Source organism: Grus americana, chromosome 1 (genome assembly GCF_028858705.1).
Source record: "Grus americana isolate bGruAme1 chromosome 1, bGruAme1.mat, whole genome shotgun sequence".
Taxonomy (NCBI): domain Eukaryota; kingdom Metazoa; phylum Chordata; class Aves; order Gruiformes; family Gruidae; genus Grus; species Grus americana.
This window is the reverse complement of record NC_072852.1, coordinates 92,856,320-92,871,883: the sequence shown is the minus strand read 5'-3', so window position 1 is coordinate 92,871,883 and position 15,564 is coordinate 92,856,320. Positions and strand designations below refer to the sequence as shown.

Below are 15,564 nucleotides of genomic sequence, written 5' to 3'. Positions count from 1 at the left end.
TCGTAGGGAGACCTTAGAGCCTTTCAGTCCCAGAGCCTGCTATTCATGGTTAAAAAAGTCTGAAAAGCCTTGGCACAGAGCTCAAGTGATAAATGTACCTAAGGAAGAAATTATATATCTTTAATTCCAGCTGACATTACTCTTTAGGGAAAAAGCATTACTCTTGGGGGAGGTTGGCAGGGAGAAACAAGAAAACCATGTTGGAGTTAATCAGTTATTCCAAAAGCTTCGGCATGCATCTCTTCCCTGACATCACCAAAGGCTTTTTTGTAGGAGCTGTTGCTCTAGGCTTCTGACTTGAGCCTGACTTTCCTGCTCTGTGCATGGCATAGTGGGGGCTGCTCTGTGTTGCTGGTGGGAGCTCCACCTGTTCACCAGATCCCTAATCTTTATCAGAATGCTATGAGAGTTCCTTAAATTTGTGCTGGATCTGTGTCGATTTTTAGACTGTTTAACCACAACAAGCTCCTTTCTGACTTCCATTTGTATTAGTATGGTATTTTGACATGAAAACGTTGGTTCTGTCTTCGTTCCTGTTGTGTGACTGAGTATAAATTCAGGCATGGTAGCTCCTTTCAACAGGAGAATTTAACTGATCTGCTTTTCTGATGCAGTGTTCCCTTCTTTGACCTTGACGGAGTATTTTTGCCTGCTTATACTGCAAATTCATGCCTGTCTCTGTTTTCCAGCCACCCACCTCCTGCTAATGGCCTTCAGTTGCACAAAAAAAGTAGATGGTTTTTATTTTTAAAAAAGCCAAGAAGTACAGGAAGTACACAATGACTATTCAAGGAGCGGATGCTCTTGTTTTGTTGAATCAGTGCTGAATAATCTTTAGGGATGATGGTATTGCAGATGAATCAGAACTACTCAACTGAGGAGCCCTGATCTTATTTATTATGGTCTGTGTTGTACTGCATGTGGGGGGGGCTGTACTTCCTTTGATCCCAGCTCTTCCACTGGAGGCAATGGGAGCTTTGAGGACAGGTTTAGAATGAAAGCTACGATTCGTAGCTAGTAGCTAAGCTTTTTTGGTGGCATTTTGAGATGTACAAACCTTATGCATATGGTCTCACTAAAAATTACTTCTTGAAGTGTTCAATGGAATGTAAGCTTAGCAGCCAGTTACTATAGTTTAGGGTTAAGAGCTGCATTATTGATTCAGTGACTGACATTTTGGGGGATGTCCTGCTTATATATTGGAGATGGCAAATGATAATCCACTGCTTTGTTTCTGAGAAGTAACATTTTGTAGGTAGGATGGCTCTGTACAGTATTTTAAAACAACTTTTTTTTGTCAAAGGTTAATGGAGCCCTATAAAACAAGGACACCTTTTAAATATATAATTGGGATGAGCTAATCTTGCTGAAAAAGGGAGGCTCTGCCTATTTCATTGTGCTTCCCCTTAGGATTGTTGGACCCCTTGCTCAACTGGCAGGAAAAATCTAACCTGATCTATAAAAAAAAAAAAAAAAAAATCTGTGTTAGGGTAATTTATAAATGCTAGTGTTGATGCAGGGAAGGGGACCAAAACATGCAGGTGTGTGCAAGGGGCCTGGTTGGGGAGTAAACTGTCCCTTTTGAGGCAGCTCTGGGTATGACAGTACAGGTGACTAAGTCTGTCCCTTGTTACCAGGGTAAAGTGAAAGTTTGAAATAGAGGAAGGGAGGTTGGCTGGGGTAGAGGAACAAGGGAGAAACTAGCACTTTACTGTGTGGTAATTGAGCAGATAGAACTTGTGGCTTCCTTTATATAGCTTTCTTCCTTGAAAGTAACTTTCCTTTTTTTTTCTTAGTCTGTGATTACTGATGCATTTTTTCTCTTGATTGTTTCAGGTGGAGGAGTCCCCAAGTGAGAAGCAAATAAAGAGCCCTCTTCCATCTTCTGAAAGAAAATCTGTTAAGCTAGTCAGGAGCAGGTCTTTAGAAAAGTCCTTGGACCTGAATGAGAATGAAAATCTTCCAGAGAAGAGCAGTGCCTCAGATAGTGAAGAAGGTAAATCTCTTAACAGTTGGGATCTGTAAGACAACCTGACTCTGGTGTTTCATCTCTCTTGTGGAGCAAGTTAAAGAACTTTCTGATCTTATGAAACTTTTGTTTGCTCGTTTGTTTCACATAATTGCAGCAAAACCATCTTTGTATCTTGCTTAGTTTCTGGGGAGAAAAAAAGAAAAAGTTGGGGGTGTTTAGAAAGAAAACAAATTTGTGGTTTTGCTTTTTTCCTTTAGTGGGTAAAGAGCTGCTAACAGCTTAAACTTAAAAAAAAATTTCTTGACAGTGTGGTGGTGTTTGTTCACTTTCCATGTTCTCACAGGTATTTAAAATACTTTTCTTTCCTTTGTTTTCCCTTCTTGGGAACTGAGGGGAAACATTTCAGACTGTTCTCCAGTTTCTGAAAGATTCCCCCACCCTATCCACCCCCCCTTCTTTACACTTCTACTTTCTTAAAGCATATGGGCTTCAATGTTATTGATGGAGTAAACTGACAACCTCACTGAAAGTCCAGGCAAGACAACTTCGCAGCTTTCAGAATTATATTGTGCATATTCTGAATCTGAAGATGAAAAAACCTTAACATGTATCTTGGAGCAGCTTATACTTTGTGTGCCAACAGAGTTAGTATCTTAATGGATCCTAATATACTGTCTTCATAACTCATACCTCATTACCCAGTATAAGATGAGGAGAAACTTGGATACCACAGTAGTGTAGAAATTGTAACCTGGCTGTTACATGCTTCCTTTCCTCTCCTCACTGTAGGAGAGAGAAGCATAGCTGTATGTCTCATTGTGGTTTTGGTATGAGTGTTTTTGCTATATCCTGGGGAGAGAGTAAGAATGGAGTCTGCCTTCTACCCAGGCTGGATGACAGTGAGACTTGTGCTGAGGTCTGTGGGTGCTTGTTCTGTGGTCCCACAGTAGCGTCTGAACAAGTTCTTGCTCTCTAACATGAGCTTTTCACTTACCATGGGGAACTTTTCTGTGCCAAAGGGCTGTTCAGACAGCTCACTGAAGTTGTGGTGGATGTTTGTAAAATATCCCAGTCTTGGACTGTGTAAATGTCTTTAAAACAAGGTGTGCACAACCATCGGTTCTGAAGCTGTATAATGGTGTGCAAATGAAGGACAAAAAAGCTCAACAGTAGCAGTGTGCTCAGTAGCAGCTGAATATTTTTCACATGCAAAGCGATAACTTATTTCATCACCTGTTGGCAGGAATAGAACAGTTTAGTTAACTGAGTCCAGTTCTTAATCTGGCTGAGAAACTTTGCATCTCATCCTTTCAGAGTTGGCAACTGAAGCTGCTTGCAGGTGTCACTGTGGTGGGATCACTGAGGTGTCCGGGAAAGCTTTCAAAGTCATGGATTGATATTGGCCACCTGCAAGTTGTGATTGTTGCCCAAGGATATGCTTTATATTCAACTAACTTTCCTTTTGCTCACCCACACTGCTGCTGTGTTTGCTTTAGTTCAGATTCAACTTGATGCATGTCAGGTTGTATCATTTTTGTGAATATACCTACTTGAACAGGCTGCTGTTTATACCATACTTCTACACACTTAACAAGCTTCACAAATTGTTTACTCCATCATAGGTGTAACTCTTAGAGCAGCAGAAAGTTTTGGCCTTCAGATGTTTTAGATATCTTGTGGGTCTGGTATCTTCTGTTTCTGGATTTTTTTTATGCCACAGATCTCCAGTGAAACTGATTGAAAATAGTTCTTTCATGTTGCTGTTTGCCTAAACACCAGCAGTAAATACTCCCTGTCATCCCTGCATTTCTGATGTTGAGTAAACAGAGCGTATTAAACTGGAGATGTCTCTTTAAGAGAACTGACTTCATGCTGCTTTTCTTACTTCTCCTCCCTCCCCCAAGACTAGTCGGTTTTTTTATTCAGAGCAGGATTTTCTAGTCTCACAACATTAATCTTTTCTCTGATTCCCTTCTTCATGCTTAGAATTCTTTTCTTCTGTTTTTCTGTCTGTTTTCTATTGCAGTTACCCCACACTCTTACAAGGTGAATTCCTTCATGCAAATGCAACTAGCTTTCCCACATGGCAAAGGTTTACCCATGCAGTTAATCTCTCTTGTGTCCCCTGGCTCATACTCAGGCTGCCCATGGAGGTGTACTGGCAAATAAGGTGAGGGGCAAGCTCGAGACTGTTGTTCTCCAACTCCAGGTCCACCTGACACCCAAAGCTGGAATGCCAGAGCCTTAGCAACACTAGTTCCCTTGCCCCAAGAAATTCTCGCATTGCTTATTGGGGGATGGGGGTATGCTTCTCAATGTGCACCACTGGCCTATTGACCTGCATCTTGGTGCTTTTGTTCAGTTTCATAAATGGGAGTATAAATCTTGAGCTGTGACAAACTTTTGGTTAAGCTAAAAATTAATATCTGCAGTCTTGATTCTGAATTTCAGAAAACAAATTCTAATTCAAGCACAGAATATCTATTTCCAAAATAGAGCCAGGAGATCTGAATTTCCTCAAATGACTCTTTTTGTATGTAGAGTTTCTATGTGCAATGACAATGTTCAGCAGCATAAAATACTTCGAAGAAGGAAGGGGGGAAGCAGGAAATTGGAAAACAGTCTTTTCTGTTAGAAAGCTTTACTGTATATGGGAACATCATAAATTCCTGATCTCCTTGCATAACTTGACACTGACTGTATTGTTTCTATTTGTATTAACAACCACCTTTAAATGGGTGGTCTGCAGGAGAGCATAACTGCTTGCACTGTAGTGCTGTGAGATGGGTACAGTGGTGGCTTGTCTTGTCTTGCAGATGGGGATATATGGGGCAGAAAATGTTTGAAATACAGGGTGGCTGAAATTAGTTTAGCCCTGGTTTTTGGTTTTTTCCACCAAGATATGAAATTGTGGATATACAATGTATATAAGGAAGAGTAGCCCTGTTATCTTGTTGCCATTTTAATCAAAATAATGAAAGCATCTATTTTATTGAATATATAACTACCAATTATTTGTTGCTTTGGGGTTTGGAGGATATATGTTTGAGTTAGCTATAAGCAAAAGGCATAAGTTTGGGGCTTTTTTCTTGTGAACTGGAAAAAGCTAGTCTTGTCACAGTACTTACCCAGTGCTCTTTTAAAGTATAGGAGAGCTCTTTGACAGTGGTTAGTATTACTGATATAGTCTTTAAATAGATTGTGTCTGGAACATGTTCACTCGAGGAATTGTTTTATTGACTTGATTTCAGGTGTATCTGGTTAAAGGCTCCTACCTGTATATTCTTCATGGAGTGTGCAATTTTTCCCCATCACCAGTGGCACAGAAATCTTCAATAGTGTCAAGATTTGCATATATACTTTTTTCCTCCTGATCCTCCCCCAACTATGTGGAGTGGAAGAATCAGCTGTCTTATTTGTTTGATAGCCTCTGCTCTTATTGGTTCACCTTTCTTAACTTGCTTGTGGTGTGTGTAACAGGAATTTTGAGAACGCTTTTTTCCTGCCTCCTTTACCCCCCTTCAGTTTTCTGTCTCTTGTCTTGCACTGCAGATGTTTCCAAACCTCTGCAATCACTGGTGCATAATGGTATTATATTCAAACAGTATTTCATAGCTTGCCTTGCAGTGATAAAAATGACCTTATGGAAGTGCAGGGCAATAGTGGGGGAGGGAACAGACTTGCTGTCTTCATGCTGAACCAGGTCACTTTAGGTAATATGTTTGCTTCTGGATTTTAGGGTCCCTAGGGATCCTAACCTAAAGTCAGCATAATCTCATGTTCTCTTATCAGACAGTAGCTCCAATTCATCTATAAATGTATTCAGGCTAAGAGTTAGTGGTTGATAATTGCACACTGTTGAGGAGTTAGAACAGCATTAAAAGTTTAGAAGTTAGATTGGCATCTAGATACCTGCACAAAACATTTTTTCCATAAACAGTATTTCTAAGCCAATCCAAGGTAAAATGCTTGATGTTGCTCTAGTATTGAGATAAAAGGCAGGTAGGTTTACCTGTGTGAGTTAAAACAAACAAAACAGTAGAGAAACATGCATATTCATTTCTAGCAGAGATGAGTGGTTAAAGCTTTCTATTCTGTTCAGATTGCAAGTGTGTATTGCTTGCTATGCTACTGTTTCTGCTTGCTGTTTCATCTAGGATTTCTACAGATAAACTTTGAGAAGCCCAGATGGAAGTGACTTGAAGCTTGTCAAGCTCTCAGTGTATGCAGTGACTTGCTTCCACAGAAGTGGAACTCACAGCAGCATTCATATATGCACCTTCCAGACCTATCATCTGAAAGACTGTTTCTGGAAAACAGCTGTTTGAATCCTAGCATCTGAAGTGCCTCATGGGCTTGATGCATCAACCCAGTTTCAGCTTGGATTTTCTGAAAATACTGCTTTATGCAGTAACATCATTTTAAATTTTTTTGTTTGTTTATTCCAAGAGCTGAGAGGGATTTTAAGTAAAAACATATTTCTCAATAGATACTCTCATGCACTTGGCACTTCATTGACTATTCCTTATTAGACACATGGCTAGATAGTGTAGGCAAATCAACTACAGGAAACTTTGTGCAGACCCATGGATGCTCTTGCTTAAGACTCAGTACAAGGAGGACAGGCTTCATGCTTGAAGAGTAAAATCTCAGTAGCAAGGTCTGCACCGTAAGGTAATCATGGTATGCTTAAAGCCCATGCATTGGTTGCTGTGGCTTACCAGATTACCTCATATCAGCAGAAACATAGCTGTCCTCAGGTGTTTCAGGTGAACATAAAGTTGTGACATTTAGCTAAGCCTCACTGGGGCAAAAGTAACTTGTATTATCTTGTATTTGCAAAGACATATACAAATAGCTATCAAAGCTTATCTGATGCATGGTGACTTGATCATGTGTCTGCACTTTTTGGTTTTTTTTAAGTGGTAGCAGATTCCTTGGACATGTCAAGGTCCAGCTGAGTAAGACTCAACCAGATTAACTAGGTTTGAATTACCTGGTATCTGACTCCATACATGATGTGCAGTGGGCAAAGGGGATGTCAGCATCAATATCTGAAGCTTCCTGTTGCTGAGTGAAAGAGAGGAAGTGGGGAGTGCACTCTGAAAGGAGAGGTCTGTAATGTTGAGGTCTTGTTAGCTGAGGCCAAACTTACAGTTCACACACACTGCATTTTGCTGGAATTAGATTCAGCTCTGAGAGGAAATACAGTGAATGTAAGCTGAAAACCCAGGCTGAATTTCTGGCTTCCCACAGAATGTTTCAGCACAGCGGAATTTGTATTCTAGCATGTAATGACTGCATGTTGGCTGGTTAAATAAACTTCTTAAAATGCATGCTTGCTTTCTGTCCTACCTCGCAATTGTATAGACTTACAATTGCATAAGCAGAACACAATGTAGGAAGGAAGTCCATCTCTTGTGCGTCACAAAAATATGGCACTCACTTCACTTTTTGGGTCTTACATTGAAATCTGATTAGGTCAAAGAGAATTTTTTGGGGAGGCAGATGTATAACAAAGGCTTTTAGCAGCCTAGAAGCAGCACTAGAGCAGAAGTCTGCTCAGTTAGAATTGGATTTCGTTCGGGATCGTTGTGGTGTTTAGTTGCTGCATTTGCATTTATCAATACTGACTGCTACCAAGCAGTAATTTTTTAAGTGCTGTAACCTTAGCCTACAGGCAGCTTGTGAACTATAGCTTGATATTCAAGCTACCTTTGCTTTGGTGGCTGGCACTGGCCTTTGCTAGCTCTGAGCGTTCATTTGTATCAGTTGAAAGGTTAGGCATCCTGACTTCAGTCTTGCTTCCACAAGATTTGCTTTCAGGCTTTTTGTTTCATTTTAGTGATGTGTGGGGGTGGCTTTTTTGTTTGGGTGGGGTTTTTTTGTAAATATAGTTTATGCTTTAGAAACAACTCCATCCTAAGCAGATTGAGTTGGGGTTGACATAGGAAACTGCTTGCCCTCCAGGATTATAATTCTATCCCTTATCTCTTGCAAGAGTGGCTGAGACAACCACAAAGCTGAGTCATGCTAGCAACCAGCAAGAAGCAGAAATAGCAAAGATCAGTGCTGCAGCCACAGAACACCACTGGTGTTGGTGTTTTTGAGATAGGGAACAGTGATTAAGGATCTTGGTACACTTTTCAGGACTGCAAAATAGAGCAGTGTACCTCCTATAAATAGGTATGGAGGGAGGAACGGTTTGAGGAACTGTTTGGGAGACTGTACCTGTCTTAGACTATGGACACTACCAGCATTACAGATGTTAAAAGCAGAAAACTAGCCACAAGTAAAAAGAAAGCTAGTATGGTTTCACTGTCCTGCTTGCTATGCATGTGTCCTTTGTACAATAGATGCACATATTAATGAAGATTATGCTAACTTTTTGTCTTGCCCCAATATTTCCTGTAGGATTAGTAGACTACTGAAGGCAAAACTAAAGGGATGGGACCTTGTAATGTTGATTTATCAATTTCTGTTTATACAGGGAAATGGGGGGTGGGGAGCCTAGAAAATCAACTCTGGATTTTGCTCCTGAAGATGAGCTACCTACCAAATCATGTACTGGTATCATTACGAGGTTTCTGAGAGTGAGAAACAAATGCTGATGCAAGCTTAGGAAGAATTTGAGCTGTCATAAAGCTTAGAATATTACAAAGTCTTTGCTCTTTTTGTAACCTTATCTCTCTGCCTTTCCTTAGCAGTGAAGGAGACCATCTCTGAGAGTGATCTCTATGGGAGACTTTTTATAAACAGAGTTTTCCACATCACTGCAGACAAGATGTTTGAAATCCTTTTCACCAATTCTCACTTCATGCAGAGGTTCCTCAATTCCAGGAGTATAGTAGGTAATAAACTCTTCTCCCTTCTGTCTGTGTTGCAAACTATCCTGAAAATTTCAACCTCTGAGAAATGTCAAATAAGGCTAGGTTGAATCTTAAGTTTCTCCTTGCTTGAATTTTGAAGCTTTAAAGCTCTGCTATGAGAGAGTATTTAAAGCTAGCCTGTTCTTTCTGTAGATCAGTCACATTTCAGTGTAACAACCTCATTTCAGTGTACCACAAAACTGCACCTTAATACCTGAATTTTGGTTAGGCTGTTTGATGCATTCTGTGGGGTATTTCTGATTACATTGTGTCCCAGAAATAGTGAAATGTGTACGGCTGGCACACAGGCAGAATCACTGCATCCTCCTAAACGATACTCACAGGCTTTAATTTTCCAGATGAGTAAATTTTATTCATTGAGATAATAAGAACAGAAAATTAAGTCAAAAAGGGTAATAATTATTCAGTGTCAGCTTGGAAGGCAAAGTGGCAAAAGCATTTTGATAATGCTAAGTGAATCTATTCAACTTTAAGCATATGGGAAATGACATATTTACACTTAATTGCTTACTCTTCTCCCCACCCTCAAGTCTTTCAGTAGACTCAGGTTCAACTTAGTGTCTCATCTTCATCAGTGAACTACAATCTTCCCTTTTCCTGCAAAAAAACCAACCATTTGGAATCAGTTTTCTGTCTCTCTCCCCACCACTGTTCTTAAACTGTTAAGATATGAAAGGGCAGAGATAATGCCTTTTAGGTAATCTGCATGTGAGATTTTGTGTGATTTCTCGTCTAGACGCTGTATCAACCCCTTGGAATAGAGATTCCAGTGGCAATCAGTTGAGGACTTTGACATACACTGTAACGATTAACAATCCACTTTGTGGGAAGTTCACAACTGCAACTGAAAAGCAGGTACTGTGTGCATGTGTCTCTCACTGGTGCCCTTTAAAGCAAGGGAGAGGTCAACTCTATGGTCTGTCAGAGATCTGACCACAGATTAGAGTTCAGCGAGCTGAATGTGGATCTGCAGTTGAAACATAGCATCTCTAAGGATAGCTTGCTGCCCCTCTTGCCATTAGTGAGCAAATGATGATGAAATCAGAGAGGCTTTCTACCCTTGCAGGTGGCTGTAAACTTCTCCCACAAAGTCTGTGGGGAAAAGTGTTAACATCTCTTATAAATTGGGGGGTGAAAAGATGTAGTGAAATGCTTTCAGTGTTCACTTCTGGGCTTCCCGGTACGAGAGAGAGATGGAGAGTCCAGCAAAGGGCCACTAACATGATTAAGAGACTAGAGGATCTCATATGAGAAACAACTGAGAGCTGGGACTGTTCCCCCTGAGCCTTCTCTTCTCAGGCTGGATCTTTCAGTATCTGAAGGGAGGGTGCAAAGAAGACCAAGCCAGGCCTTTACCACCAAAGGCCACACCTTTCAGTGGTGCCCAGTGATAGGACCAGAGGCGATGGGCACAAACTGAAACACAGGTGGTTCTCTCTGAACATCACAAAACATTTTTTTACTGTGATGGTGATGGAGCACAGGAACAGGTTGTCTGTAGAGGTTGTGGTTTCTCCTTCCTTGGAGGTACTGGAAAGCCATCTGGACTTGGTCCTGGGCAACCAGCTCTGGATGGCCCTCCTTGAGCAGGGTTCTTGGACAATATGACCACCAGAAGTGCCTTCCAATCTCAACCACTCTGTAATTCTGCTTTGGGAAAGGTCTTATAGGTCAATCTCGAAGAAGAGCTGTGGTCATGAGTCTGTGGGCAGCCTTGCATCTGGTACTTGAAATGGTAGTGGGGAAGTACTGCTGCTGTCTATATTGACTGTAGCAGAAGGCATCTTCTTTCCCCACCCCATCTATGCTTACCATTCTTAACTGATTTTTATTATGGTTGTTGAGGCTTTCTCCCTACTTGGAGTTTGCTTGGAGTTAGTTGATCTAGCCTAAGGAATTCAGGTCAAAAGAAAAAAAAAAAAGAAAATGGGTACTATGAATACAACTTCTTATTTCTGTTTTCTTTTATGGTAGATCCTGCATAAGCAGAGCCAGAAAGGTCAGTCTTATCAGGTGGATGCTGAGGTACTGACCCATGATGTTCCCTACCATGATTACTTCTACACTGTGAACAGATACTGCATCAGCCGCACATCCAGTCACAAGTGTCGATTACGGTGAGCCTGAGTGGTGCACAGTGGGAGGGGAGAAGCCAAGGCATGTATGTTACAGGTTGATGAAGTGTGCTTATCAAAAGATCTGCCAACAGCATAGAGAAAGGTCCGTTTCTCTTGAAGTTGGGATCTCTTCTGAAAAATAAGCTTGGTTTATCTCTTGTGACATGTGTGCTGTATTTGGATCTCACTAGTTCAGTGAGAAATGAACTATGTTGACTTGACAAGGTACAGAACTCATCTCTAAGACTGAACTGGGTTCTGACCAGCCTTGCATTTTTGAGTGCAGTTGTGTGCGTGGGATAAATTGGAACTACCTGAGATGTTTTATTACCACATCTCCCAGATTTCCTTGCTAAGGGCCTGCAGATGAGGATGGTTTCACAGGAAGGTGCAGGGAAGATGGAACGTACCTACTTTTGCAGGGAGGGTGCTCAAGTGAGTTGGACTTTATTATTAAACTCTATCTAGATAGGGGAGTCTTAAAAGGCACTTGCCTTTCCTCTCGCATTTTGTTGAAAATGCCTGAAGTGATCAAGTTCCATGTTCAGTGCATTTGTGTGACTTTCTGACTATGTGATCCTTGGTAGTTTAGTAAGACCTTTTATCTTAAACTTCATCAGTACCCAGGAAAGGTAAGCAAGCCTGGATTTTTTGCTGGCTTATCTCAGGCTATAAAAGTGCTGAAGACTGCCTCTCTAATGGGAGGAGAAGAAGAAAGGTCCTTGAACATCTGTTCTGGAAAATTGAGTGAGTCATTCTTCCTCTGAGGGCTGTATTTTATCTGAGACACTTGGCAGCCCTAGGGTAAGAGCAAAAACCTAGGTGTCAACATGATGCACAGAGTATGCATGTGTAGAACAGAAGGTACATGGTGGTGTTACAGCTGGCTTTACTATACTGTGTTTAAAATGGCTCAAAAACTCTATTTGAAAGATGCTGTTTTGTTAGATGGGAAATACAGTGGGCTTACATTGATTTTGGATGATGATTTGAAAATGTTGATAAAAGTATGTTCTAGGACAGTCAGTGTTCTTGACTTAAATCAAAATTACAGGCTATCCTTTTGTCTTTTATGAAGAGCTTTGGGATTCATTCAGTGGTTAGCAGTAGCCGTCTGAAGGACTCTATTCCATTTCTATTTGGAAGCATTATCGATTAGCTTGACCTGGGGAGCGCAAGGCAGGAATGTCACTTCCCCTCTGTCATGCGCACAGAAAGGCATTTTAATTCCTGTCTGCTCAGGGTAGGATCTGAGCACTTGGTGCATGAGTGGTGATAATGAATTTCACCTGCTGCCATTGCAGTGCTCATGTAATACATCATGTATACACATGCAGAGTAAAAAGTAGGACTTTATGATCTGAAAGCCTGAAGCCTATTTTAAAGGTATGTTAAAATGAGAACACTTCAGAGGAGAGAAGTTGTCTGCTAGTCTGAAGGAAAATACTTTAAAATGTTTCCCATAATTCAGACATTCAGATTTCCTGAGGCTTTAGCTAGGTATGTTGTATTTTCTTCTGTCTGTCTCTTGCCTTGCATGAGTGTAAGTGCTGCCCAGGTGGAAAGCCAACGCAGTTCCAGTTGGTATTTCAGATTATGGATGTAAGCTAGAGGCCTAGTTCTGATAAGAGATTTCTGCTATCACTGCGCTGCCTAGAAGAGTGCTCTTTCACTATTGCATTCTGTTTGTTAGGGTTTCTGCAGAAGTGAAGTACAAAAAACAGCCTTGGGGCCTTGTCAAGTCTGTAATAGAGAAGAATACCTGGGGAGGAATACAGGAAAACTTCAAACAACTTGGTGAGGCATTTTCTTCTTTATGCTGGAGTAAGGAGGCTACCTTTCCTATGTATCTTTTCATGTCTGTCAAACTTGATTCCTTAAAGAATGGTTTGAAAAGAAGGCAACACCAGAGGAATCTCAAAGTCAGAAGTTTGTCATCAATATATCTGCCAATTCCAGGGTGTAAAAGAAAGCCTCGTAGCTTAATGCTAACAAGGAGCTCTTGTATACCTTTTCATAATTGCTTTCTGAAGGAAACATGAGGAGCAGCAGAAAAGCTGCTGCTCTCAACTGCATGTGCCTGTCTCTAAGTATTTCCTTGATTGTGGGTATGAGGAGAAGCAGTGGCACTTGGCAGGCTCCCTGGCAGTGTCTGTTAACAGCCTGGCTGGCCACAGCTGCAGGCTCGCAGTCTAACGCAATTCCTAGTCTCAGTCTAACAGTGTCTTGGAGTGCTCTTCCAACTGCTGTCTAACATATCATTAAATAATCCTGCATAAGCTGAATGTGCACTCTATCTGAAAAGTGTATTAAGTGCCCTCTAGCAAATAGGACAGGTAGTACAGGTCAAGGTGTCATTTATGTCAATTACCTGCTTTAAGTTCATTTACTAGAAGGTGCACTTATTCCTTTCACTGCTACCCTCCATATTTCATAATTTAAGTCTTCAGTACTAGGCTTTTCAGCTTTCCCTCTGAAGGTTCAGTAACCTTATTTTTTCCACTGCAGAATCAGATCTCCTAATGGAGGAATATGCAATTAATCAGTCCGTAGAAGACTCTGGAAAATTAGTTGCCCTCAGACGAAGACGACGCACTTTACACCGGAGTCTGGCAGAATCACTTCCCAAACGCTCTTCCCAACACTCCTCTGGTGACATGGGAGTAGAGTCCCAGGGCAGCATAATAGGTAGGAATTTTTATACCAAGTGTTTTCCAAAAGATGTGTTCAAGAAAGCTTAACTCTTAAAAATAGTGCAAGAGTAACACTTGCATTGTCTTTAATTGGTGTGATAGCAAATGTGTTAGTATGTTCAAGCTTGCATAAAATAGATTTGGAGCATGCATAGTCACTTTTATGATGAGTACCTTATGAAATCAAACCTAATCTCACCCTCTGTTTTAAAAACAAAGAAACCCCAACCAGAATGTAAAATGCTGCACTGTACCTGCATAGGATTGAAAATGAGATGGCATCAGAAAGAAATTTAAACCTGACTTTTGCAAAGTTGCTGAAAATTACCTTATTTCTTCAAATAACTGCACACCTAAGTCATGAGTTGATTAAACTTTGTCACTCACCTCTTGGCCCTGTCATCTCAGTTTTGGGATTTTTTTATGTTAAGGAGTCTTGTTTCCCATCTGCTTCGCTAATTTCTGGGTCACTGAAGCATTTCTTGCAGTTCCAGTGCCCCTAGGCACAGCAGACTTGGCTACTAGCACATACAATATTAGCTATACCTACAGAGATGAGGAACATCTGTGTGCTAATGTGTACCAGAGAATGGTGGATTTTGTGGTGCAAGTTGAATTGTAAACGCTGAAGTAGGAGCAAGTGCCCTTTCCTAAAGGGGGAGAGAACACTGAGTATAGCACTGAGAGAACACTTGCATTGACAGCATGTGTAATGGACTCTTTACCTAACTGAGATTGCTTCCTGATTACATAATTTTGCTACTGCTGCTCCACCTATTCAGGTGAGTGTGTCTCTCTGTATACACTACAGCCTTCGTGTATGCCCTTTGTCCAGGGCAGGAAATGTGAATGTAAGGAACTGCTTTAGGTGAACAGATAAATGTATTTAAAGATCAGCCTGCCCACAGTGGTAGGTGATTGCTGCTCAGTTTGGAGAGGACATGCACACTTCATCTCCCTCACTAGAGTCTGGTCCCTGTTGCCTGAGGACTAGCACATGCTCTTTCAAAAGGCTGTCTTCAGGCTAATACATAAACTAAGCCAGTAAGGATGGGACAAGTTACAGGAGAACTTGATTTGACACTGATTGTCAGAAGGACTGATGTGGGCAGGGGAACAAGCAGAAGAGACGCTTTGCAGCCTATCTCTGCTCATGTGTGACTAGCAGCCTGTGTGTTGAATGAGTGTTAGTAATGGATGGACTGTAGCCTTCTCAGGCTATCTAGGTTTAATGTGAATGTGCTCCAGTACTGTGTTCTCCCAAGCATACTGGGGAAGGGGGAATCCTGCTCCTGAAGAAAGAGTCTGACTGTCTAGCTGACTTGTCTGGGATATCTGCAAAAATGCCTTGGTGAATGATGGTGATGATCCTGTGCACCCACATATGTTATTTTTTTTCTATTAGAAGCTGTTGAGCTATTCTGTGTGAAATGCTGGGCACTGACATGTATCTGCAGGCATCCTTTAGGAATGTTCTTCAGTACTTTTTAACCTCCTTCTCTTCCATGCCCTATAGGAAGGAAAAGAGATGCTGTAAGTAGGACCACCACCATCATTGTAGTAATGAGTGTCTTGTAAGTACTCACTTGCATTAAAATGTGGCTTGACTCAAGCTCATCTTGGTCTTTATCTGTACCTCGCTTGCATGTTAACATTGCATGTAGCATGATAGATCCTAACCTAATTTGAATGGAGCACTCAAGTATAGGAGGGGAATGGATTGACTTAAGTGGCACGCTGAAAAGGCTGACTTGCCAAACCAGTCTACCTTGCAGGTTTGCTTAGATCTGATCCTATAAAAAACCTAAAGCCTGGAACTTACTCATTCCTAGCTTTAAAAGTTCCAAGAGGAGACACTGTTGTCACTCCTGTTGGTTGCTATTGCACAGCTT

General features: G+C 41.2%; 1 protein-coding gene across 7 annotated transcripts in view; it reads left to right on the top strand.

Moving 5' to 3' along the window:
- GRAMD1C (GRAM domain containing 1C) overlaps window positions 1–15,564 on the top strand; it is a 55,348-nt gene that overhangs the window by 36,765 nt on the left and 3,019 nt on the right. For 6 of the 7 annotated variants that reach the window (XM_054812524.1, XM_054812522.1, XM_054812526.1 and 3 more), the window contains 7 exons: window positions 1,837–1,996; window positions 8,677–8,823; window positions 9,599–9,717; window positions 10,837–10,979; window positions 12,673–12,776; window positions 13,488–13,667; window positions 15,189–15,246. In XM_054812524.1, coding sequence (XP_054668499.1) covers window positions 1,837–1,996; window positions 8,677–8,823; window positions 9,599–9,717; window positions 10,837–10,979; window positions 12,673–12,776; window positions 13,488–13,667; window positions 15,189–15,246 — 911 coding nt within the window. The remainder of the gene's footprint in view (window positions 1–1,836; window positions 1,997–8,676; window positions 8,824–9,598; window positions 9,718–10,836; window positions 10,980–12,672; window positions 12,777–13,487; window positions 13,668–15,188; window positions 15,247–15,564) is intronic. The other variant, XM_054812523.1, reaches the window with a different exon arrangement.